This window comes from Mandrillus leucophaeus, unplaced genomic scaffold, assembly GCF_000951045.1.
Source record: "Mandrillus leucophaeus isolate KB7577 unplaced genomic scaffold, Mleu.le_1.0 Scaffold497, whole genome shotgun sequence".
NCBI classification, from domain to species: domain Eukaryota; kingdom Metazoa; phylum Chordata; class Mammalia; order Primates; family Cercopithecidae; genus Mandrillus; species Mandrillus leucophaeus.
In genome coordinates, this window is record NW_012105331.1 from 1,639,447 (window position 1) to 1,664,324 (window position 24,878).

The following is a 24,878-nucleotide window of genomic DNA, read 5'->3' on the forward strand; positions in this document are numbered from 1 at the left end:
TAAAGGTAAAAAAGAAATACCACAAATAACTGTGCACACAGAAATTTGACAATTTAGAAGAAATGGACCCTCTTTCTCAAAAAAAACAGACTATACACTTAATATGACATAGATAATTTGAATAGCTCTATAAGTATTACAGAAATTGATTTCAAATGTAAAGTATAAAAAGCTTTGAGAAAAAAAATAGGAGGTAATCTTTGAAACCTAGAGCTGGCTAGTCAGATTCTTAGACTTGACACAGAAAACATAATCCATAAAAGGAAAACCTTGATAAACTGGACTTCATGAAATTAAAAATTTTTGTTCCACAGAAGTCCCTGTTAGAAGGGCTTAAAGATAAGTTACAGACTAGAAGAAAATATTTGTAAACCATCTATTTGACTAGGGACTTGTATCTTGAATATATTTTTTAAAAGCTTCTTAAAACTCAATAGTAAAAAAACAAACCATCCCATTTGAAAATGGGCAAATGACATAAAGAGATATATCACCAAAGAGGACATACAAATGGCAAAGAAGCACATGAAAAGATGCTCAACACCATTAACTACTGGGGAAATACAAACTAAAACTACAATGAGACCTCACTACAGACCTATCAGAATGGCTAAAATAAAAAAGAGTGACAACTCCAAATGCTAGCAAGGAAGTAGGGAAACAGGATCATTTATACATTGTGGGTGGGAATGTAACATGCTACAATCACTCTGGAAAATGGTTTTGTAGTTTCTTAAAACTGAACATGCAGTTAACATACAGCCCAACAATTTCACCCCTGGGCATTTATCCCAGAGAAATGAAGACATGTTTGTACAAAAATCTGTACATGAATGTTTATGGTGGCTTTATGCATAACATCCGTAAATGAAAACAACTTGAATATCCTTCAATAAGTCAATGGTTGAAAAAATTGTGGTGCATTCATACCATGGAATACTACTTAGCAATAACAATGAGTGAACTACTGATACATGTAACACTCTGGATGAATCTTCAGAGAATTATACTGACTAAAAATAGTCAATCCCAAAGGTCACCTACAGTATAATTCTGTTTATAAAATTTTGCCTTTTGAAAAGGCAAAATCATGGAAATAGAGAGCAGATTAGTAGTTGCCAGGTGTTAAGGTGAGGTGGGAAAGGCAGGGAGGTGGGTATGGCTATGGAGCACAACCTGAGGGATCCCGTGGTGATAGAAATGTTCTGTATCTTAACTATTTCAATATCAATATCTTGGTTGTGATATTATACTATGGTTTTGCAAGATGTGAAACTATAGTAAGATGCAATTCTGAGTAAGGGGGATACAGCATCTTTTGGTATTGTTTCTTATGCTGAAAATGACTTTGAAGTTTATCAAGATACTCAGGCAGATTAAGGAAGAGTGTGGAATGACAATGAAGGCATTAATCAGGAGTCTTGAAAAATACTTTTTAAAAGTATCAAGAAGGCCTATGTGTGATTATTCTTACTCTTTTGTTTTTCGCATTTGAAGGTAGAAGTGAGATAGTGGAGAGGATCCTGAGGAAGTAATTAAAAATGATGACAAACTTTGATAAATGACATGACGTAGATTAGGGCTAAAGAACTAGGGCTATCTGTCTTTTTTGGTGTGACTATTTCAGTTATTTAAACAGTTGTTTAAGTGGATGGACATGTTGACCCTTTAGCCTCTCTACCACTTATCTCACTCTTGTCCATCAAGCCAGCTCAATTTCTGCTTCATCTATGAAGTTCTTGACTATCTCAATTCCTACTCATCTCTGCCTCCTAGGAATCAGCAGGTTTTGATGAATAAGATTACTTTTAAACAAACTAGCTTCAGTTATACATCCAACTTAGTCTTTCCTGAAGAAAGCTATTTTAACAATGGGTATTCCTTGAGTTGGACTCATATTGTCCTACATCATTGTGAAGTTCATTTACAGAAGGTTAAGATTGGATGCCTTGTTAGGTATCCGCTTTTTGGCTGTCTAAAATGAGTTATTTCATGGGTTTGCACAAAATTCCACACAGTGATGTTTGCTTTTTTACCTACCACTTGTTTTCCCCAAGAGGATGACTATCCTTTTGGGGGAGGATTGAGTATCTTGGGTGACTCGGGTATGTATTTAATCAATATTTGTTGACTGAATGAATGTATCACTAAACATTTCCGTAAAACATAGAACTCTGATAACTGATCTTAAGCTACAGTGTAAGAGAAGTAGGCTGAATTCAGTGAGAAAACTGGGATGGTAAGCCCTTAAACACAAGACATAAGTGATGGCCATAGAATCTTAACTGCTGGCCATTTATGAATATCAGAGAGCCATCTGTCCAAAGTATGTGTGGTCCCGCCTATAAGAAGATGCACAACTCACTGTGATTTGCTAAGCTTGTGTAGGTTGTCTATTTTAGATTTATGGGTTTCTTGGATTGATTCTCCAAGAAAATGAAAGCTGTATTCCTTTTCCCATTTAAATTTCAGCTGCTGTGAAATTAGCCATGACCATCTTTTGCAAGTAAAACTCCTATGTAGATAGTAGACTCTGGAGTGATATTAGCTTCCTTTATTTGGCAACTGTGTTCCTATTCCGAATGTGTTTTGTAACTCATGCATGATGTCTGAGTAGGTTCAAATGAAACCATATTTGTTATGTCCTCTGTTCTTTCAAAATGCAAAACAGATCAGTGTGTTGTTATAAAGATGTGCCATGGGTAGAATGCCAACTCTTAGGAGCCCAAGAAGCCCTGCCCACTTTCCTGAAACAGTGAGCGAAGTGTGAATGACATTCAAAGGAGAGTTTCTTGGATCTCTTGGGTTTGGCTTTGCATGTGCTACACCCACCTGATTGCTTTGGTCGAATGCTGTTGGCTGTTCCATATAAAAATTCATGTCATGTCAATAATTTCACAGGGAAACGAACCTAAAAGTCCGCCATGCACTATCAGTTACTTCGGAACTTGGAGCAGATATCAACAGACTTGCAAGGTTTGACGGTAAGTATTTTAAACAGATAAACAAACAAAAATCTCAAACCCAAAAAGCAAAGCAACAAACTAATTATGTGAGATCCAACTTATGTTTCTTTTTATTTGGTGGAAGGACATAAAATTCTCCAGGCATCAAAGCCTGTAATTTATTCTCACGCTAAAGAGAGTAAAAATATTTGCCAAGGGGAGAATGGCTTTATTAGTTTATCGTTCATTTCATGCTTGTTTCCTTTTTAAATATCATTTACTTCAATCCCATAATATCCTTTACTTGCCTAATGTTGGCCTCCCTGGAGCCATATACAGACTTGCTGAGGAGGAATATTGGCTACCCTTGTATTTCTAGCTCTAGGTCTAACCACCCATCCATTTCCTGGCTCCATAACAAAAACTACCGGACCTCAAACTTCATGAAGACAGTCATCCTGCCTCATGTATTTCTGTACCTTGTACGGCGCTTGGTATAATGTCTTGAAGATATTAGGTGTTCAAGAAGAATATTCTGATTTATTAATCAGTTGGTCATCTGTTGACTTTTATTTTAGACCATGGTTTCAGTATTTCCTTCTTCATGCCATTCAGCTGGTCCCTTGATCTTCAGTATAATCTCTCTTGCCTCTCCTTTTCTACCTATATCTTGTTCTATTCTGGTAAAGTTATTCTTAAGTTGTCATGGAACAACCGTCAGATGTTGTCCATTCTAGGGATATCTGCATTTATGATTAAGACACCACAGAGAAACGCAATACTTCAAGAGTCAAAGGAAAGAAACACTGATTGTAGGATTTTAGGCACCATAATAGACTGCAGAGAGAATCTTTGGAGTCTCTCTTTCACTCCTCAATGGTCTCCTGCTTTACCCACTTGTCAGTCTGGCCCAGAATATTAGTATATCCATACAGATTGGCTTTATTTACTAATAGATTTTCATGAGTTTGAGACAAACTTCCAAAATGTGTTTTTGGGGGATCCACTTATGGAAAACATGGATAAGGGTCTTAGCATAATCACATGAGTTAAAGCACAGGCAAGTTTATGTTGTAAAGTTTCTCCAGTGCAGAGCTTAGAGCTTCTATTGCCTGTGCTTTGCAGTTGCTTGTAAACTCTGTCTGGATTCTGTTAATATTTTAATCTCTCTTAAATGAGTGCCTTTACAACAGATGTTTATAGAAAAAAAATTCCTCCAAATTGAGATTTAAGTCAGGGAGTAGCCAGGAAACTGAATGGTCCAAGGAATATTTTGATTAGAATAAAACAAATTACACATTTTCTACTAAGTAATTTTTTCAATGAAATTTTACTGTTATGTGAATCCAAGAAAAGTAAATTGTGTTCATGAATCAAAATACTTGCTTAAAATACCTCATTGAATATTTATGGAGTCCTAAAAGGGCCACCTAAATATAATTTACTATTACTCATTTCTTTCCTGGCAGCGTTGTACCTTTATACCTCTATTGATCTACGAAGAGGTAGAAATTCATGAGTTTTAGTGTTGTTAACCATCAAAAAGAAGAGCGTGATTGTTAACAATTATTTAGGTCCCATTCTTTCCTACATGTTTGCCCAGATAGGCTACACTATGATGCAGTTATAAACAACCCTGCAATCTTAGTGGCATAAACACAGTAAAGGCTTATTCTTGCCCATGTCACATCCTGAGTGGGTTGGGTGGCCTTCTCCGTCACGGAGCCACAGTGTCTGGACTAATGGCGTCTGAGGTCCCTGCATCGGGCAAAGGGTAAGATGAAATAGACACAGTGGTTTTTAAATTCTTCTTCCTCTTATAGTTCATTGGCTAACATTGTCACCTGGCCCTGACTTAACTGCAAGGGAGGCTAGGAAATAACAAATATGAATACTTGTTGAGCATTAACTGTCTCTACCACATCCTCCAAGAATCGTGGCTCTGTAAGTCGATGCCAGGATAATGCATAAGGAGCCAGGCTGGATTAGGTGGATTTCTTACATGGAACTACAGGATTGGGGCTAAGTATCCCTCTCTTCAGCATGACTCCTTATACTCTCAATCCACCATACCCTGCTTGGCTTTTTCTTCTTCTTATAGCAGAAAATGAATAAATAGTTATAAATTCCAGTGTGGGGCAAAGAGGAAGACCAGCATCAGGCCCCAAAAAGACATGGGAGGGCAAAGGAAAGGCCTAACGTAAAGAGACTAGGAAGGGAGTGTGAAACGATGGGGTGAGGAGGAAGCTTAAGCTTCCTGAAGTGGCCTTGTAGGACTGAGAAGGAGTGCTGGATCCTCTCCTCCTGGAAGGCAGGTGTCTGGGAGAGGGATCAGCTGGCATGGTAGTTTTAAAATGTCTTTACTTCAGATCGTTTCTGATGTAAGAAACTGGAACACAGTAGCTCCAAATTTAAACCAATACAAGTGGTTTTGCTCAGGCTGAAAACACTTTCCTCCCCTAGGATTTTACAGATGAGGTAACAGGTCTTGAGAAGTTAAAGGACTTGCTTATATATAAAAATAGCCATTTAAAAATACTTCACAAAATTTACTTTTAAGGTGTGTTAATAATTATTACTTACTAGATATGACTTGAATTTACTTCATACAGAATGGGCAACTCACCAAATCCCCAATGAAGAATTGTTTTCCCCAATAAAGGCAATACAGAGCCTCCCTTTTTTATGATTATATATACTTAAACTGTGGTCAGCTTTTCAGAAAACATGTAATGCCAAATTCATGAGGCTGGTACACTTCTGGGCTAAAATCCAGGTTTCTGTTAAGTTTACTTTTTCGTTTTAAAATCTTGGGCTGCATTTCAATCTACCTTAAAGTTCAAGGCAACAGAGTGTTTTATGGGTTTATTCTAATAAATAAAAAATATAATTTCCTGTTTCTAAGAAAGCATCAGAAGAATGAATAGATGAATTGAAGGAAAATAAATTAGAAACAATATACAAATTAGATTCCCCCCAGTTAGCAGCCAAATTTAAAGACCAAGAGGATGATGCAAGATGTGGCATGGAAGCCTTTGAAAGAGTTACGACAGTTAATAAACCCTAAATCCTTCCCACGATTGCTCTTGCTTTCCTTGGCCTTCAGTTATTTTCTCCATCCACTTCTTTCCAAGACCTAATTTATGCATTTCAATTTTAATATCTCACACACACACACACACACACACACACACACACACTCCACTATCTGCACATGGTTTTCTAACTACTCCATTTCACCATTCTTCTCTTTCCTTTTTTTCCTTCCTGTATTCTTGCTTACTGTTCTCATCTCATCTTCCTCCTTCACTTTTTATCTTAGCTATTTTCTCCACCTGCAGTGTCACTTTTCTGTCATTCTTTATCTTTGTTTTAATCACTCTCTCCATAGTAATTGGTTTAAGTCTTTATTAAGTACCTCCAAAGTACAAGATGCAAAACAAAGTATGTAGAATTATAAATGATCTCTCCATATATTATCCAGGTTCTTTTGATCCTTTGCTCCTTGTTCTTTTTCTACTCCCTTTTTTGTGTCTTCTTTATTCACCTTTGTCCTAATGAAATATCAATAGATTACAGGTTTTCCTCTGGTGATTGGAAAAAGACTTTCTTGACTCATGGGAATCAAAACCAGATATTGCATCCTTTAGTTTAAATTAAAATAAGATATCAACATTGTGTATGTTTGACAATGACCTGGCTAGCTTTTGCAAGGTGTAATAGATGAGATAGATATGTGAGGCACACTCTTTACCATGTTCTATCTGTGCTAAGTATATGTTTTAATTTGTGACTTCTGGGCAAATCTGGGTATGGAATTATTTTTGCTTCTGGTTACTGTGTGTTTTTTCTTCTGAGACTTGCCAAATACTTTCTTTAGCACCAAATTACAGTTTTCTGTCCTTGAATCATAAAAGCACATCTTCCAAGTATCTAAAGACCTGAATTTCCCACTCCTATCCCCAGAGAAGTTCCCACTGGGGACTCCACGTTTCGGACACATAGGGTCAGAACTGAGATGGGTTGAAACCTCAGGATGTCTCTGGTGAGTCTCTCTGCCTCCTCACTTTTGCATCTATATTCAAAGATAGTGTCTTTCTAGTGAGCTGATTTCTTTCATCCATATGTGTACAGTCACCCATTATTCATTTAGCAAATGTATGTTTAACACAAGGCCAAGGGATTTGTTAAGCCTAGGATACAGTGGTTAATAAGTCAGGCTCAGGCCATGCTTTTTTAGAGCTTATTTCCCAGGGGAGAAGACAGACTTGAAAAAAGTCTCATCCCTAAAGAAGCCTTTGATTAGGTAAAGGTCCTAAAGTTCTCAGGCCCTAAACTTGATGTTGATATGTGAGCAAGAGCTCCCTATGTACCAGGCACCATGCTGAGTAATTGCACACATTATCTTGTTAAACCCTTACAACTCTTGAAGGAAGAGATTATTGTTAGCTCAATTTATGGATAAAGAATCTGAGACCAAGGTAAATTGATTAACTTTCCCAGTGTCATATGGCTGTTAAGTGGAGAAGCCAGACTATGAACCCTGGACTTTTGGCAAAGCCTATTTTACAAAGGACACAAAAGGACACAAAACCCCAGGTTGTAAACCAAAGTAGAAAGACAGCATTGGAAAGTTAGGGAAAATTAGCACAAGAGCTTAGCTCCTGATTAGGGAAATAAATGAAATTTTAAAATATTCTAAACCCGAAGGTACAAAATTAATTACCAGAGATCAAGTCCATCCAGGACAAGGATGAGGTCATCATATTTTTAAAACGTAGCAATGTTCTCAGTGATTTTGGATGTCAAGATCCCTGACAAGAGTTTATAGAAGACTTGGCCAAATGTAGAGATCAGTGCACACAAGAGAGTTGGGTTTTGGCAGGTAAATCCATTTATTTGAAAAGTTCTCATGCAAATATTTTTATACATTTCAAACATCAGAAAAAAATGATTTATGGTCTCTTGAATTTTGTAAGAAAAGATACATAACTTGATCTAACATTGTAGATCAAATATAATATAAAAAGAGATTGAGTGGGCCTTGATTTTCATGTTAAAGTCTTATGGGAATTGAAAAGCTTTTATAAACAAGTAACTGAAATACTTGTCAATTATTATTATGTAAACTGGACATTCTTATTCCTTGGGGAAATCCCCGGATGTAAATTGTCGAAATGTGTTTAAGAATCTTTTGCATATTGTTACTGACTGAACTGAGATCTGTTTTCTGCAACTCCTGACAAGTTTACATATTTTGTATGACTGTTAATGCTGAATTCTGAACCAGGGAAAGGTTGACTCTTTATTCAGGAATCCTTGTATATTTTGTGGTTCTTTCTAAAGAATAGCATGTGTGTAATTAAAACATGGAAAAATAAGCATCTCTTTTTGGTTAAAAAAATAAAATAGCTTGGTTAGCATCTTGTGAGTTTTTTTGCTTACCAGATAGCTTTCCTATTCACCTGGACAGGAGCACACCCCAACAGCACAGCTGACGCATGAGGCATAGATTCCATGTAAAGGCGGAATCTTTACTGCTGGTGCCGACATGCCATTATGGTAATGATGGATGGGTGAACCTTGACAGTTGAAGAGTAAAGAAGCTTTAGAAAATAGGAAGGTGACACTCTTCTTTCTAAGAAAATAAATAAATATTTGTCACAATCTTCAGGGCAAACAGTAGTGGGCAATCTCTAAAATGCTAAGAAACTCTTGGCTAGAGAAATTCTTGAACAGCAATATTGATGTTTTATTTGCTGGATAATTTGTCTTATGGAAGAGTTGCAGTACAGATAATCAGTAACTATTTCTATTAATAATGTACACAAAGAGATGAAGCCAGCTTCTCTGGAAAATCATAGAATATTGGGCACTGAGTTCCATGTTTATGATAAGCTGCAGACTTTCTCTTTGAGGTTAATACTTAACTCGAGAAGTCTGTCGAGTTGGTAATTAACCAACAATCCGGCTGACTAAATCTAGAATGCTTAGGAAGGTCCAGAATGAGATCCTGTAGATTTTTTTCAGTGTGGGTCTAGAGCATTTCTGTGTGAGTGTCAAATGGATAGATTGCAATCTGCTTTCATGTCTTCTCTTCAGAGGGGCAAACAGATATGAGCAGCTAGTTTGATTGTATTTACACTTCATTATTGACGTGATTTTCTTCCAGCTTTATTATTGCCTATTAAAGATGACTTTGTGCTCCACATATGTATTCAATAAATGACTATGTGAGAAATGATGTGATTTTTTCCTAAACTGTTTCCTCATCGATTGTCAAACTGACCATTTACATCCTCTTTCTCTTCTCTGATTGAACTAGCAAAAGGAAGAAGGGTCCTAAGAGAGCTTTCCCCTCATCCTTGTTATGCTTCATGGCTAGGCTCTCATTCTGGTTGCTTCTAATGCACTTTAATGCTCCCACCTGTTTTCAGTACTCTCCGATCTACTCGGCTCCCATTAGATTTAAGCCAGAAACTAAGCCCCGCCTGTTGTGCCTCGGCTATTTGGTTTTCTAGTCCTTCATCACTATCATGGAAATATACCTACTTTGTCCATTTTTCTTAGATCTGCTCTAATATCCATCTCATCTCTTAACCTCTCTCTTGAAATCATCTGAAATTTTTTCTATCCATCTCTTCGACAAAGATCCTATTATGTAGATAATATAATAGTTTATAGGAATACAAAGGTGAATACAGTGCTCCCTTCAAAGGAATCTGTTCATCCCTTTTGGAAAGTGGTACAAAAGAAATTGGGAAGTGTGTGTTTTATGCTAATAGAGCTTAAAAAGGGGAAGCCGAGCACTTCTAATGATAAAAACAAATGTAGTTTGGCTTTGTTCCCACCATTTTGTTTTGACTGGGGCCTGTATTTAGAACTTACATCACCGAGACCACACTCTTTGAGAAAGGCTGAATTGGGGCTTAGCCTCCAAGAACCCAGGCAGTACCCCTTGGCCCTACTGCCTGTTCCTGTCTAGAACCACACCCTTGGTGTGAGGCCAGCGAGGAGCGAGCCAACGTGTTTAAGGCTGTATTTGCCTCCATGTCAGTCTTTGCTTACGACAATAGAAATGATCAAATGAACCTGTTTTTTATATTCCTGTTGGCAGGGATTGCATATCATGTTGTTTTTGCCCAAAGCACATTTTTTTTTTTTTTTTTAAGTGGCTCAGTTTGAAGCCTGAGAAATTGAGTCTTGGGTCAAGAATCTGAAATAAACTTTAAGTGTTACTGTTAACCTGTTATTTTATGTAGATTTTGCTGGTGATAGCCAATTCAAGATTTTACAATTCAGAGTGAAAATTGGTCAAGAAGAAAAGATATTGAATTCTGAAAATGTCTCCCCATCTACAACATAGTTGTCCAAACAACTTGAGCCAGTTTAAATCGGTTTTAATTTACTTTTTACTATCAGTGATAGGCCATAATGGAGCTAACCAGAATTCAGCCCCTTCCCTTGGCAAGGTTATTTGTCTTATCCAAATCCTCCTGCCAGCAGTCTCTATTTAGCAGTGGGAAATAGGGATGTCTGGGAAACTGCCAGTGAGTGCCTGAGTGGAGAGGCTTTAGGCAGTACTTTTGTTATACTGGGGAAAGACAGGTGGAGGTTGGAAAAGTGGCCCTGAGGCCATGAGACCCTCATTCCTTTCACAGTTTTATTTGCTTTTGCTTTTTTAATGCAAGGGCTGTTAGTGATCTGGTTGGTCAGGAGTGACCAGTGGCCTTGTGGCAACTGGTTGCTGTTACCTCTGTTTAGTAGTTTTAAAGGGAGTATCCTAGGAAGAAAGGAGACCCACCTAAGAAGCCTCTTTTAAGTTCAGACGGCAGCTTGGAGAGTGGATGGAGTCAGTGTAATATAGATCTCTAGGCTTACTTGGTCCCCTTTCTCTTTAATCAGCGCTAAAGATACAGTCCCCTTTTTATTTTCCAAATGCTACGTTTTATGTTTCAACTTGCCCTTTTGACTTCTGATTAAATGTGAATGTATTTTTGTTTGTTTGTTTTTGAGAGAGAGAACTTTGTAGGTACTAATCTCACCCCCAACTCCGACTCAAATCCTGACTGGATCTAACCACAGCTTCCTTTTTCATATCTCCCCTCTCTTTGTTCCTTCCTCCCTCTGTTCCTCTCTCCCTCCATTCTGTTCTTTCGTGTCTTTGTACTCATGATGTATAATAATTTTTCCTCACCTTTTGCAGTGGATATGTATATTAATCTAATAGTTACGTTTTGTGACAGGGTCCGTGAAAGATTCTTTGTGGTTTCTTTTTCTATCTAGAGAACCCCCATCCTAAATGTATATTTTCATATTGAAATAATGGAACGAATTGATTCGTTGATTTGGAGTGGGCATGCCTTTGGTTTGGAATTAAAGAAACTAGAAACATCTTCTAGGGGCAAGTTATATGGTGCCTTTGAGAGTCCCCAGAACTCTGAATCTAATCAAGATAAGAAGCATAGAACAGCTGAAGGGAATCACACGCATTCTCAGACACATGTGGCAAACAAGGCCCAGGTTTCCTTCTGGTGGACAGTAGGACCCCTGAAATCCTGATTATGAGCTTAGAAAGGTGGTTAACTTTTGTTGTGAGACTGGAAGTATGCCATTTTAAACTGTGGAAAAGTTCACATTTAGCTGAAAGAGATGGAATAAGAGAAACTTTTAGGACAGTCACTGCTTTATCTTTTCAAAAATTATTTGTTATAAACTAGAAGTAAAGATATGCTCTTTTTTTTTTTTTTCAAGAAAAAATATCCCATGGCTCTTAAGGTTTCTGTTGTTATTTGTTTTCTTTTTTAAAAATTTTTATTTGGACAGTACAGAAAACTGTGTTTCAAAATAGTTGATGGCTTTCCATTTCTCTACCTCCCAGCTTATTTTTTCTAGCACAATTCTGTGTATGGAACCCCGTGCTGTTAAAGGGAAACAGTGGTAAAACAGTGCTGTGGGCTTCTGAAGAGAATTTTGGGTGAGTCGTAAAGAGGTTTGTTTTGTTTTTTTATTTTCCAGGGATTGTTGTCTGTGAGGCGCCTAACAACAAGTTAGATAAATTCATGGGAATCCTTTCTTGGAAAGACAGCAAGCACTCCCTCAACAATGAGAAGATAATCCTGAGAGGCTGCATCCTGAGAAATACCAGCTGGTGTTTTGGAATGGTTATTTTTGCAGGTACAGCATGTGACCCAGCTCTATGGGAACCTTTCCTGCAACGTACACTAGCACAGTCTACGATTCTCCAAGTTCTGATGAGCACAGTGCTTTCATTCCATGCGAAGTAGTGCTCTGGAGCTGGCTTCAGATTGTAGGACACCAGGAGAAAACACCATTGCTCTGAAAAGAGTACAGGTGGCCGTGCTGTATGAGGAACTACTGCCATCTTATTCTTAAAGATGCTGGAGTTTTAACTAGACAGTGGGTGCTAGATACCTACTGCTTAATTTTTCTTTATTAACCCCATCTTAATCACCTTTGTCATTTTATGTATGAATCTGCCTTTAAAGTGGGTAAGAGTATGAAAGAAAGCCCCTGGCTGTGCAGTTAATTTTGTAGTTTGCAAAGGTCAAGCAGACCTTTTGGAAAAGGCTTCTTGATCCTGTAATCATTTCTGTTTATACTCCATAACTTTTTCCACTGTTCATAAATAGGAGAGTGGGTTCTGGAAAGACTGTGCATGATGGGGGTGGGTGGGGTAGGGGGAGGTGCCTCTTACTCTTCTTGCCCACCATATTTCTTTTCTCTGCTTTATTTATGTAGGCCCAAGGTGGCCCTCTCTTGCTAAGAAAGCTTACAGTAGCACCATTTCATAAAGCCACTCAAATTGTACTCATGGCTTCAATTGCCAGCCCTTGATTTTAAAAGTCCTGTTTATTGTGACACCAAATTAAGATGTGTTTTGGGCCTCTTGACTATGTGCAATCAAAATTGGAATGTTTTTCTTAACTGACCTTCCTCAACAACAACAAAGTGTTCATTAAAATCTTAGAAGTGTTCCAAACCTAGAATTGTTCTCCCAATTCCTCTAAATACTGTCAGCTGTCAGTGTTATCAGTGCTCTTGCTGCTTGGGGCACTGCCGTTGTAAAGACCTGGGAAATCCCTAGAAATGAGCTTTTATGTTTTAGTTGGGGAAATAAACATATGATCATATATTTCATTACACAGATAAAGAGAGAGCTAAGCTTGTCCATGAACATTCCTTTAACTTCCTACTTAATGATGGGGAAATTTCGTGGTCTTCTGATGGGAAATACCCTCCTGACTTGCTTCCTGTCATCATAGAGATAGAAGTGCTTCATCCTATGGATGGGATAAAGCCCCAAACTTTGCATTTCTGTGATCTTGTTTGGAATGGCTAATTCAGGACTCAAGTTCAGCTGCAATGTTTCATGTTAGGGCAGCTGTTGTGAACTACTGAGAGGCCAAGTTCTTCTTTGTAAGGTTCCTTTATGGGAAAATGCTCTGAAAAACATGGAAGTTGGCTGGTAAGTTGAACAGGCCTCCCTCCAAGGAATTGTAACAGAAAGTTCACAGAATTTCGATTGGGCAGACCTGAGTTTGGATTTATTACTATTTTTTTATTTATTGTTATTATTATTATTATTTTTACCAGCTATAGGACTGTAAGCTTTGGCTACTTACACTTCCTAAGCTTTAGTTTTTTTTCTGCTGTAACATGGGGATAATAATGAGTACATTAGAGTCATTTTAAGTGCTCAATGAGATAATGCATATGGAAAAGGATGCTTGACAAATGTTATTTTCCTTCCTTTTCTGCTTCTCCCTCCTTTCAAATTTAATTCAGAGCACCCAGCCTGCTCTCTAGGCTGAGAGTTGGAAAAACTTAGTGCTCTCTGGACTTCGGCAGCAGGCAGCAGGCAGCAGGGAGAGGGGGAATACTCCCTTCTCTTGTGATTTGGCCACGGTATTCACTTGCAGGGGACCTTATCAAGTGGATATTTGTAAAGCAGAGCATGCCTGCATTGACTTTAGTCTGGTTACAAATGTTGGTAGAAAGCTTTATTAGAATGCTGGCAAACAGAAGAATTAGTGGTTGGCTTCGTCAGTGTCAGAGATGTACAAACGGATGTCGCAAAACCTCTAAGTCTTAAGACTTTTAGTTGGGGAACTAGTTCCAGGTCAACACCTAGGTCTAATGAAAAATATCCAATGAATTATTAAGTATTCTTTCTGTATTATTACTCTAGTTATACCTACCACTAGGAATTGTGCAAGGAATATAGATGACACAGATATGGTTTGCTTTACAAACGTATTATTTATGAAGGTCTAATATATATTAACAGCTAGGCTACACTTCCCTGGTAATGCCTTCTTTACGCTTAAGAAAGGAGAAAATCTTGTTTCTGAGGGCAGGAATTATATTCATTTAAACAGTCTCTAGGAATCTGTACCATCTTGAGTGCACACTGCATTTTTGTCCTAGATGTCTTCTGTTTGCCTCTCCAGATTTCCTCTCACCTTTTTCCACCCTTCTTTCTGCCCTAGGAGGCTTACTTGTGTGGTTTATATTAACAGGTTACCTTGTACTTCTGCTTCTGGTTGAGCTTTGTCTCAGGGCTCCCTAGGACGAGATCAAAAGGAGAAAGGAGATTACAGTCAAGGTATTTACTCCTTCAGGCTGCATTCTTGTATGGTAACTTCAGGCTGGCCAGATCTATCAGCAGAAGGCCACTCTTACTCTAAGGGCTGCAAATTCCTATCACCTCTTTCCCTTAGGGTCCAGTAGCCATTCTTTCCCTTCGTCCCTTCTGGCTCAGATGGAGAAACAGCTTGATTGCTACATGCCCTTCGTTAATGCACTAACCTTTTGTTTCCCCTATAATCCCACCTACGCTTTCTGTGAAGAGTTCCTTTATAAATAAACCTCCTCCAATTATCTTTGTTCGATGTGTCATCTATTTCCTTTTAGCATCCTGAATAAGACACAGTCTTAGATATTGGTTGACTATTTCATATAGTTTTAGAAAATAGTAAAGACCAAGAACTTTAGAATTACTTACGTCGAGGTTCAAATTCTCACTCTGACACTTACAAGATGAGAAATCTCACACAATTTCAATTCTTTAAACTCAGTTTCATTATTATTGAACTGAGGATAATAGTCCCTAATTTGTTAGTTTGTTGTAAGCATTAGTTGAGATAATAGGTGAAATGTAGATGTTCAAAAAATTAATTTACTTAAAAATTAATTTACTTACAAATTATTTATTGAATGTCTACTATATGCTGGGCATTATCCTACTTACTCATTGGGGATTAAAAATGTGAACAAAAGCAAATGTAGTACCTTCACTCGTATGATTTTCAGTATGGTAGGAGAGAGAAAGAGGTATTCATCTCAAGCCAAAATCATATCAATGGCCAAGGCCCTGTGGCAGGAGTAAGGAAAGTGAGGTCAAAAAAGAAGACCAGTATGGGGTATGGAGAACACAGATGGATATGGGACTGGAGACATGGATAGGGGCTAGATCACGCTGGTAGACCTTGTGGTCAGTATCCAGAATTTTGATCTTTATCCTAAGAGCTTCGGGACACCATTGTAAGTTGTCAAACAGGTGGGGTATATATGTGTTAACTGTGAAAGGCTTAATCTTGCCAAAACTGTTTGTAATGTTTGTAAATAGACAGCAGGTCCTGGGGTTGGGGAGGAGGAAAAATAGTGGTTAGTTTTGGGGGCAGAGTGGATGCAGGGAGACAAAGTTTCTAGGTTTTTACAGTTGAGAGATGACAGTCCCTTAGATTAGGGCGGAGACTGTGAAAGGAAAGGGAAGTAGATAAATTCAGATGGCTTTTAGAAAGTTGAATTGACAACCTTTGATGACCAGGTTTGAAGGTGAGGATGATAAAGTTATCCACTATGACCGAGGTTTCTTCCAATCTTCACAACTGGACGGATGGTGATGATACTGAGATAAGAAGCTTGGAGAAAGATTGTAAGCTAGATTGGACAAGGGCCACTTGAGAAGCCTTAGAAGAATCCAGATGGAAATATACAGGCAACACAATACGTAGGTTTAAATATATGGATTTAGAGCTCAGAGGAACAGCATGAGCTGGGGATACACATCTTGTCTATATTATTAAAACTATTAGTCTTAAAGCTATGGTCTTAGGTGACATTGTCCAGGGAAGATTGAGTAAGAAGATAAGGTGACCTATGCCTGAGTCTTAAGGATTCTCAGTCTTTAGTAAGTGGGTAAAGGGAAAGGAGGGTAAGTATCACGGAAGACAGGAAAGGAGCTACCAAAGAGGTAGGAAGGAAAGCAGGAGAACATTATAACACAGAAGCTAAAGGGAGAGTATGTTTCAAAAAGATGGAATAGTCAACAGTGTCAAAGATTGCTGAGTGGTCAAGAAGTTATGGAGGATATTGATGATAACACCAGATCTGTTTTGGTGTTGTGATTGGCCCAGAGACTAGGTTGAGTAACGAGTGGGAGATAAGAAAACAGAGGCTGTTGAGTGCAGAAAATTCTTTCAGGGTCTTTGACAATGAGAAGAAGAGATGTGCATATAAACACTTGTGGTTATATTTACATAAGTGCTTAACAATCCATAAAGAGAAACGTATTATTTATGAAGGTCTAATATATATTAACAGCTAGGCTACACTTCCCTGGTAATGCCTTCTTTATGCTTAAGAGAGGAGAAAATCTTGTTTCTGAGGGCAGGAATTATATTCATTTAAACAGTCTCTAGGAGTCTGTACCATCTTGAGTGCACACTGCATTTTTGTCCTAGATGTCTTCTGTTTGCCTCTCCAGATTTCCTCTCACCTTTTTCCACCCTTCTTTCTGCCCTAGGAGGCTTACTTGTGTGGTTTATATTAACAGGTTACCTTGTACTTCTGCTTCTGGTTGAGCTTTGTCTCAGGGCTCCCTAGGACGAGATCAAAAGGAGAAAGGAGATTACAGTGAAGGTATTTACTCCTTCAGGCTGCATTCTTGTATGGTAACTTCAGGCTGGCCAGATCTATCAGCAGAAGGCCACTCTTACTCTAAGGGCTGCAAATTCCTATCACCTCTTTCCCTTAGGGTCCAGTAGCCATTCTTTCCCTTCGTCCCTTCTGGCTCAGATGGAGAAACAGCTTGATTGCTACATGCCCTTCGTTAATGCACTAACGTTTTGTTTCCCCTATAATCCCACCTACGCTTTCTGTGAAGAGTTCCTTTATAAATAAACCTCCTCCAATTATCTTTGTTCGATGTGTCATCTATTTCCTTTTAGCATCCTGAATAAGACACAGTCTTAGATATTGGTTGACTATTTCATATAGTTTTAGAAAATAGTAAAGACCAAGAACTTTAGAATTACTTACGTCGAGGTTCAAATTCTCACTCTGACACTTACTAGATGAGAAATCTCACACAATTTCAATTCTTTAAACTCAGTTTCATTATTATTGAACTGAGGATAATAGTCCCTAATTTGTTAGTTTGTTGTAAGCATTAGTTGAGATAATAGGTGAAATGTAGATGTTCAAAAAATTAATTTACTTAAAAATTAATTTACTTACAAATTATTTATTGAATGTCTACTATATGCTGGGCATTATCCTACTTACTCATTGGGGATTAAAAATGTGAACAAAAGCAAATGTAGTACCTTCACTCGTATGATTTTCAGTATGGTAGGAGAGAGAAAGAGGTATTCATCTCAAGCCAAAATCATATCAATGGCCAAGGCCCTGTGGCAGGAGTAAGGAAAGTGAGGTCAAAAAAGAAGACCAGTATGGGGTATGGAGAACACAGATGGATATGGGACTGGAGACATGGATAGGGGCTAGATCACGCTGGTAGACCTTGTGGTCAGTATCCAGAATTTTGATCTTTATCCTAAGAGCTTCGGGACACCATTGTAAGTTGTCAAACAGGTGGGGTATATATGTGTTAACTGTGAAAGGCTTAATCTTGCCAAAACTGTTTGTAATGTTTGTAAATAGACAGCAGGTCCTGGGGTTGGGGAGGAGGAAAAATAGTGGTTAGTTTTGGGGGCAGAGTGGATGCAGGGAGACAAAGTTTCTAGGTTTTTACAGTTGAGAGATGACAGTCCCTTAGATTAGGGCGGAGACTGTGAAAGGAAAGGGAAGTAGATAAATTCAGATGGCTTTTAGAAAGTTGAATTGACAACCTTTGATGACCAGGTTTGAAGGTGAGGATGATAAAGTTATCCACTATGACCGAGGTTTCTTCCAATCTTCACAACTGGACGGATGGTGATGATACTGAGATAAGAAGCTTGGAGAAAGATTGTAAGCTAGATTGGACAAGGGCCACTTGAGAAGCCTTAGAAGAATCCAGATGGAAATATACAGGCAACACAATACGTAGGTTTAAATATATGGATTTAGAGCTCAGAGGAACAGCATGAGCTGGGGATACACATCTTGTCTATATTATTAAAACTATTAGTCTTAAAGCTATGGTCTTAGGTGACATTGTCCAGGGAAGATTGAGTAAGAAGATAAGGTGACCTATGCCTGAGTCTTAAGGATTCTCAGTCTTTAGTAAGTGGGTAAAGGGAAAGGAGGGTAAGTATCACGGAAGACAGGAAAGGAGCTACCAAAGAGGTAGGAAGGAAAGCAGGAGAACATTATAACACAGAAGCTAAAGGGAGAGTATGTTTCAAAAAGATGGAATAGTCAACAGTGTCAAAGATTGCTGAGTGGTCAAGAAGTTATGGAGGATATTGATGATAACACCAGATCTGTTTTGGTGTTGTGATTGGCCCAGAGACTAGGTTGAGTAACGAGTGGGAGATAAGAAAATAGAGGCTGTTGAGTGCAGAAAATTCTTTCAGGGTCTTTGACAATGAGAAGAAGAGATGTGCATATAAACACTTGCGGTTATATTTACATAAGTGCTTAACAATCCATAAAGAGGATTCCTTATTAGTCTGTGTGCATTTGTGTGCTTAATGAAATGTACATTTTCAGCACCTAACTGGTCTTTCCTTATTTCAGTTTTTAGCAACCACAAACTTTATGTGTTTTTTTTTTTAAAGCCTACAGCACCAAGTATCCCCAGGCAGTCTCCCATCCAAGTACTAACCAGGCCTGACCTGCTTAGCTTAGCTTCTGAGATCAGATGAGCTCAAGTATGTTCAGGGTGCTATGGTTGCAGACTATTTGGCCTTTGTGATCTTTACCATAAAAGAAATATTTCCCATCCTCAATGTTCATATGATTTTAATAAATGATTCTGAGAAAATGTGGGTGGTCTCCTATACACAGCAGTAGCTAGGAATAGGACACTGGGATGCAATTTCCAACTTAAGACAATGAATTGTTATGAAATCTCAATTATTGCTTCTGTTTTTCTCTTACATAAAGGAAAGTCTTTTAAGGATGTGCCTATCCTTCCCTGACTTCTGGAGTGGTATATAATTTTGGGTGTGCCTCCCTTTTCTCCTTTCTTTAATTTCCCCCTTTCTCCTATATTAAATGGCTCTATGGATTGAAAATCATGAGAAGACTATGTGGAGAGGAAACACTAGAGAAATTAGCTTTAATTAAAACTTAATTGCTTTTATTTAGCGTTTTCTCTGTCCACAAGGAATTTCTTTAACAATATTTTTCAATATTTTTATTTGTTCATCATCTGATAACCCACTTCTAAAGCAGTTGATTATATGCTTAGAATTCTGGGAACAAGGCACTTATCATGGGATAATGTAATTACCTGAAATAAATCTAACACAACGTTTAAGACAGTTCTTATCTTTGCAAAAATTACATATTATATACATGCAGTATATGATACACAATAAAGGTTTAAATTACTTGCTTATGTATTTTGGGGGCTATTCTAGTTTCTCCTTCAAAGGGACCTCAAATCTTTTTGGGAAACAGATCTAGAATTTGATTTCTTATTTTTCCATTTTTTACCTTAGTGTTCTGAATTGTGTTTGTTGCTGCATTCTTTTTAATATTTCCAAATTATTCCTCACTTTTCTTGACTGTGTTATCTTTAACTATGTCAAACTAGAAGCCTATTTGTGCATAGACTTTGAAAAAATAGCTTTACTTAAACCTATCAACTACAAGTTCTGACTGTATTTATCCTGGTCTAAGAAGACCACATCTCTTGCAGTTTCCAGGATTGTTGTTAACCTAATTGTTGAGAATCGTATACAATTTAATGGCCCTTGCTCTTAATAAAAGTTAAATTATTGTGAAAAATATATATTTTTTTCTTTCAGAGACATTTGATGTGAGCAATAATAAGAATACATAATCATATCATTTCAAAGTTATTTACTTTTTTTGTTTTTGCAGGTCCTGACACTAAACTAATGCAGAATAGTGGTAAGACAAAGTTTAAAAGGACAAGCATTGATAGATTGATGAATACTCTAGTACTATGGGTAAGTTACAAAACTAGGCAATATCACTAGTCATTGTTATCTTAATATATTTACTGTATCTTGCTGGGAATTCTTTAAGAAGCCTATATTCTCCTTGTGGAGTTTGTTTTTGGGGATTTTGCATTTGAGGCTCAGTTACACTGCCTTCTATTTTCTAGATTATGCTAATTTCTCAATCAGTGGTAGAATTTATCATGAGAGGTAGGTTAGTGTTTATGGAAGTATTCATGGTCTTGCAAATTCCCCATATCCCAAGGATTTGTTTTTGGAAAACCAAACATAGTTTTTAAGGCAGTTTGGTGTTTTTGTTATCTTACTTTTTTTCAGATCCTCTATACATAGCTTATGGTGGGCAAGGCTGGCTTCATGGGCGTGTAATCTGTGTAACCACACAGGGCCCCACACTCAGAGGGCCTTATGTTTGGTTTATTGAACTTCTGTTGCCATCTAGAAATTCTTAATACTTTTAGAACAGAAGGTCCCACATTTTCATTTTGCACTGAACCCTGAAAATTATGTAGGTGGTTCTGGTTATGAATCCTTTGAGCCCCACCTCACAGTTCTCCTCCTTCACAGAGACCTCTAACCTCCTTAGCTCATGATTATCTTTCTCTTATTAACTGTTTTTTTGTTTGTTTGTTTGTTTTTTTACTTCTGATTCTTTTGAAATGATCTTCTCTACCACCCGATTACCAAAAATATTCAGATATTCCTTACATTCCATCCTTTTGTCAGTTAAGCCTGTGCTACCTCTTATTATTGATATAATATCTAGTCTTTGCGTAATACTACTTTGTCTGCTTGTATAGGGGTAAAATTCGAAGACAGTCACTTTAAAATATAAAGACTGTGACTTCAAACCATGTTTTCACATATACCCTATCACAGGCTCACAATCATAAAGAATCTGAGCTCAATATGTATTTGCTTACCTGATATGTAATAGTTGTACTCTGAATAAGGAAAGAAGGAAATTAGCACTTGCTGTGCACAAAATATTGGCCAGGTTTTGTGTTTTACTTTCAGTATCACCTGCAGACCTGGGATTTTCTCCAGTCACCTTCATACAGAGCCTATGAGACCAAGAAGACATGCCCATAAGGGTTTGTTACCCTTCTGCCCCCAAGGAATTTCTCATTTAAATAACCCTGACTCCACTTCAGGGCATGCAGGGTGTGTCTACCCACCACAGAGCAAACTGACCTTATCTTTCATGCTAGAAAATAGGATGATCCATTGGGGAGTTATAAGCCAAATCAATTCTTAAATTATGGCATTTAATGTATTTTACATTAAATTTTAATGCTCTAAAGTCATGTTTAATTAATTTGTAGTCTCAGCCATTAAAGAGGATACTATAATATAGGTACCAAAGTCATAGAAGTTTTGGGGATTCACAGTCCTACTTTTCTCTCATATATGGTTTTCTAATATACTTTAAATCAGACTTTTCCCAATCTTTTCTTCTTATACACCTATTCTTACATGCCCATATTATGGAATAAGGAAGAAAGCAGCTCTAGAATTTCTGAATATTCTTTCTTGGAAGAAAAAGGAAATAGAGGAAAATCCATTTCTGTTCTCTAGCCCTACTCTTCCCTCAACATTGGCTGGTCTCAGCTCCCAACATAGTGTGACACTCAGCTGAACAAAGTCTCCGCAACATCTTCTTCAACTCAGGTCTTAACCATGTTCACTGAGTCTGTGGCCTTTCCTTTCCCAGGAAGGGTTTTAGACTCACTGTAGATTGACCTTGTTGTCTCTCTAGTTGTTATACCTACAAATATGTGTTTTTCTAATTCTGTTACTAATAACAATGTAAGTGTCTGCTAATGGTTTTCAAGTTGCTTCCCACATTTATATCCTAAAAGTAAAGTATACATGTCATGAAGTATTTTAGTTATCCTTACATTTCTTGTTGACCTCAAGTAAGGATTGTGTAGCCAGATCTATAGCCAAGAGACTTGGTTAGTCTGAAATTGTTCTTTATCACTGATATTTTCTTTTGCATTTATGCCTTGGGTGGCCATATAATTTATCATCCAAACAGGACACTTTTGAAGGTGAAATGCAACATGATTACTATTACATCTGGACAATGGTTGTAAACTGGGGCCATCCAGGACAAATCAGCGCATATGGTCTCCTTTAATTAAGCCACCTAAATATACCTACTTACCACAAATTGAGGATATGAAGTTGTTAACTATGTGAACATAGACAAGTTACATAGTCTTTATGGTGCTTCTATTTTACTTTGTTTTTAAACCGTAAAGTGGGAATAATGACTGTTCCCATCTTAGAGCGTCAATGGGCAGATTCAGTGAGAAAATGTATGTAAAATATTTAGCTGAGTTCCTGACATAAAAATTTGAAATTTTATTCATATGACTAATGGTAAGAAGAGGTTTGCATACTTGCTTTTCAAATGACTATTTCTTAAAGTTAGATGCATAATTAGATCATGTTGATATGACTAATTTTGGGTTCAAGTTAACCTTAACCAGACTTCTATCTTATTTCAGATTTTTGGGTTTCTGATATGCTTGGGAATTATTCTTGCAATAGGAAATTCAATCTGGGAGAGTCAAATTGGGGACCAATTTAGAACTTTCCTCTTTTGGAATGAAGGAGAGAAGAGCTCTGTGTTCTCCGGATTCTTAACATTCTGGTCATATATTATTATTCTCAATACAGTTGTACCCATTTCCTTATATGTGAGGTAAGATGAGAGTTTATATTTTAATGAAATAATTTCATCCAAACCTTTGTTTCCAGTAATCATTTTTGTTTGTTTTAAAATTTCAGCAGTGCAATAGATATCTTGCTCTTAACTGCTTATGATTTGCGACATCTGTTTCAAATGGGACAGCTTAGCTGTTTAATCTGTTTAACTTTTATGTTTTCAAATTATAATAAATGTGGTTCATTTTCTTCTTGATTTGATTTGGTTTCTTAGAAATGTTTTTCTCTGTAAGACATGGACTACAATATAATCTCATGTAACCTGATCAATTAGAATTGGTTAATTTTGAGTAAGAAAAGGAAGAACATTGGGGAGATCTATAGAGGGGGTGCCTCTTTGCCACTAGGCTGGCTCTATAGATACATGGATTCAGGTCCTGTTCTACCACTTACTAGCTCCATAATCTTGGGCAAGTAACTTCGTCTTCTAGTGCCTCAGTTCCCTCATTTTAAAAATGAAGAAAATTATAGTTCTACCTCATAGGATTGTATGAGGAGTGAATACATGCCTATAAAGCTCTAAGAATTCCTAACACATTATAAAAGCTTAATGAATATTAGCTTTTCCTATTATTATTAGTAACTATAAGTACATTCATAAAGGAGTTAAAATATAGTAGGTGATGCTAGTCCATTGTAAGATAAGAAGTATGATTTATAACTTCTACTACAATTTGATCTGTCAGGATTAGATTTGATCCCATAAATTAGAGCTAAGCTGGTCTCTCTTTTTGCCTCTCTCTCTACATACACAAAGAACACACACACACACACACACCTCTTTATTTAGATACATGTATATGCATATATGTATATGTGTGTGTATTTGATAAGTATTAGAAATTGGCCCTAGAATCTGTACCTGGGACATTCTTGATCCCGATCCTAACAAGACTGAGCCAGACTGTCCCAAAAACACTGGAGCCAAGATGGGACTTGGTTGTTTGACACTTCTCATCATCAATACTTCAACAATACACAAAATCATCAGCTCTAAATCCCCACTTATTTTTATGCACCCCTTTTTATCTCTCTTCAGAAACCTAGCTATGATGAAGCAAGGGAAGTTTAATGCACAAAATCCACCCTTGTTTTGGATAGTGGTCAGGAAACTGAAATGCCAAGTTGTGGGAAATTGACTTGAAGTAGTGGCATGTGGCCACAATACCACAAATTGCTTTGGGCTCTCTGGAGCTGTGGTCAGAGAGGCTCTATTTAAACTATATCCTACTGGCTCATCTTTGATTTTGAGGACCTCTCATGCTTGTATCCAATTATAAAGTCTGTAATAAATCCTGCTTTTTGCCGGAAGAGCTACAGTCAGCTTTTATAGCATTCCTTTATGTCCTAAATGAATAATAAATGTGCATAGTGGCTTTCCATCTGCACATATGCAGTTTCATATGTCCTCACGAAGAACGTATATTCTGTATACTTTCTTTCTTTGAAGAACATTGGCATTTTCATTTAATGATTTGAAAGGTTGATTTTTTTTTTTTAAATGATACCAAAGGTAGATTCTCAGTTTGGCATTCCTTATACTTCTAATGTGCCATGGTTCATTAGACAGAAAACGTATTTGTAATAGTCCAAACCCAGTTTCTGGTCTTGGTACTGCCACTAAAAGCTGTGTGACCTTGGAGAAAGTGCTTGACTTCTCTGTGCCTTGGTTAGTTTGTCAAATATGTGCTTCCCCATTAAAAAAAGGGATTAAAAGATTAATTTCTGAGTTGCTTTATCCTCCACATAATACCACCTTACCTTTAGGTAACATTTTTTATATATATATATTTAA

The 24,878-nt window shown here is 37.4% G+C and overlaps 1 protein-coding gene across 1 annotated transcript in view; it reads left to right on the plus strand.

Annotated features, from left to right (window-relative positions):
- ATP8B4 (ATPase, class I, type 8B, member 4) overlaps nucleotides 1–24,878 on the plus strand; it is a 267,168-nt gene that overhangs the window by 119,670 nt on the left and 122,620 nt on the right. Inside the window, exons 9-12 of the mRNA XM_011995769.1 lie at nucleotides 2,902–2,984; nucleotides 11,964–12,122; nucleotides 20,250–20,338; nucleotides 22,864–23,060. Coding sequence (XP_011851159.1) covers nucleotides 2,902–2,984; nucleotides 11,964–12,122; nucleotides 20,250–20,338; nucleotides 22,864–23,060 — 528 coding nt within the window. The remainder of the gene's footprint in view (nucleotides 1–2,901; nucleotides 2,985–11,963; nucleotides 12,123–20,249; nucleotides 20,339–22,863; nucleotides 23,061–24,878) is intronic.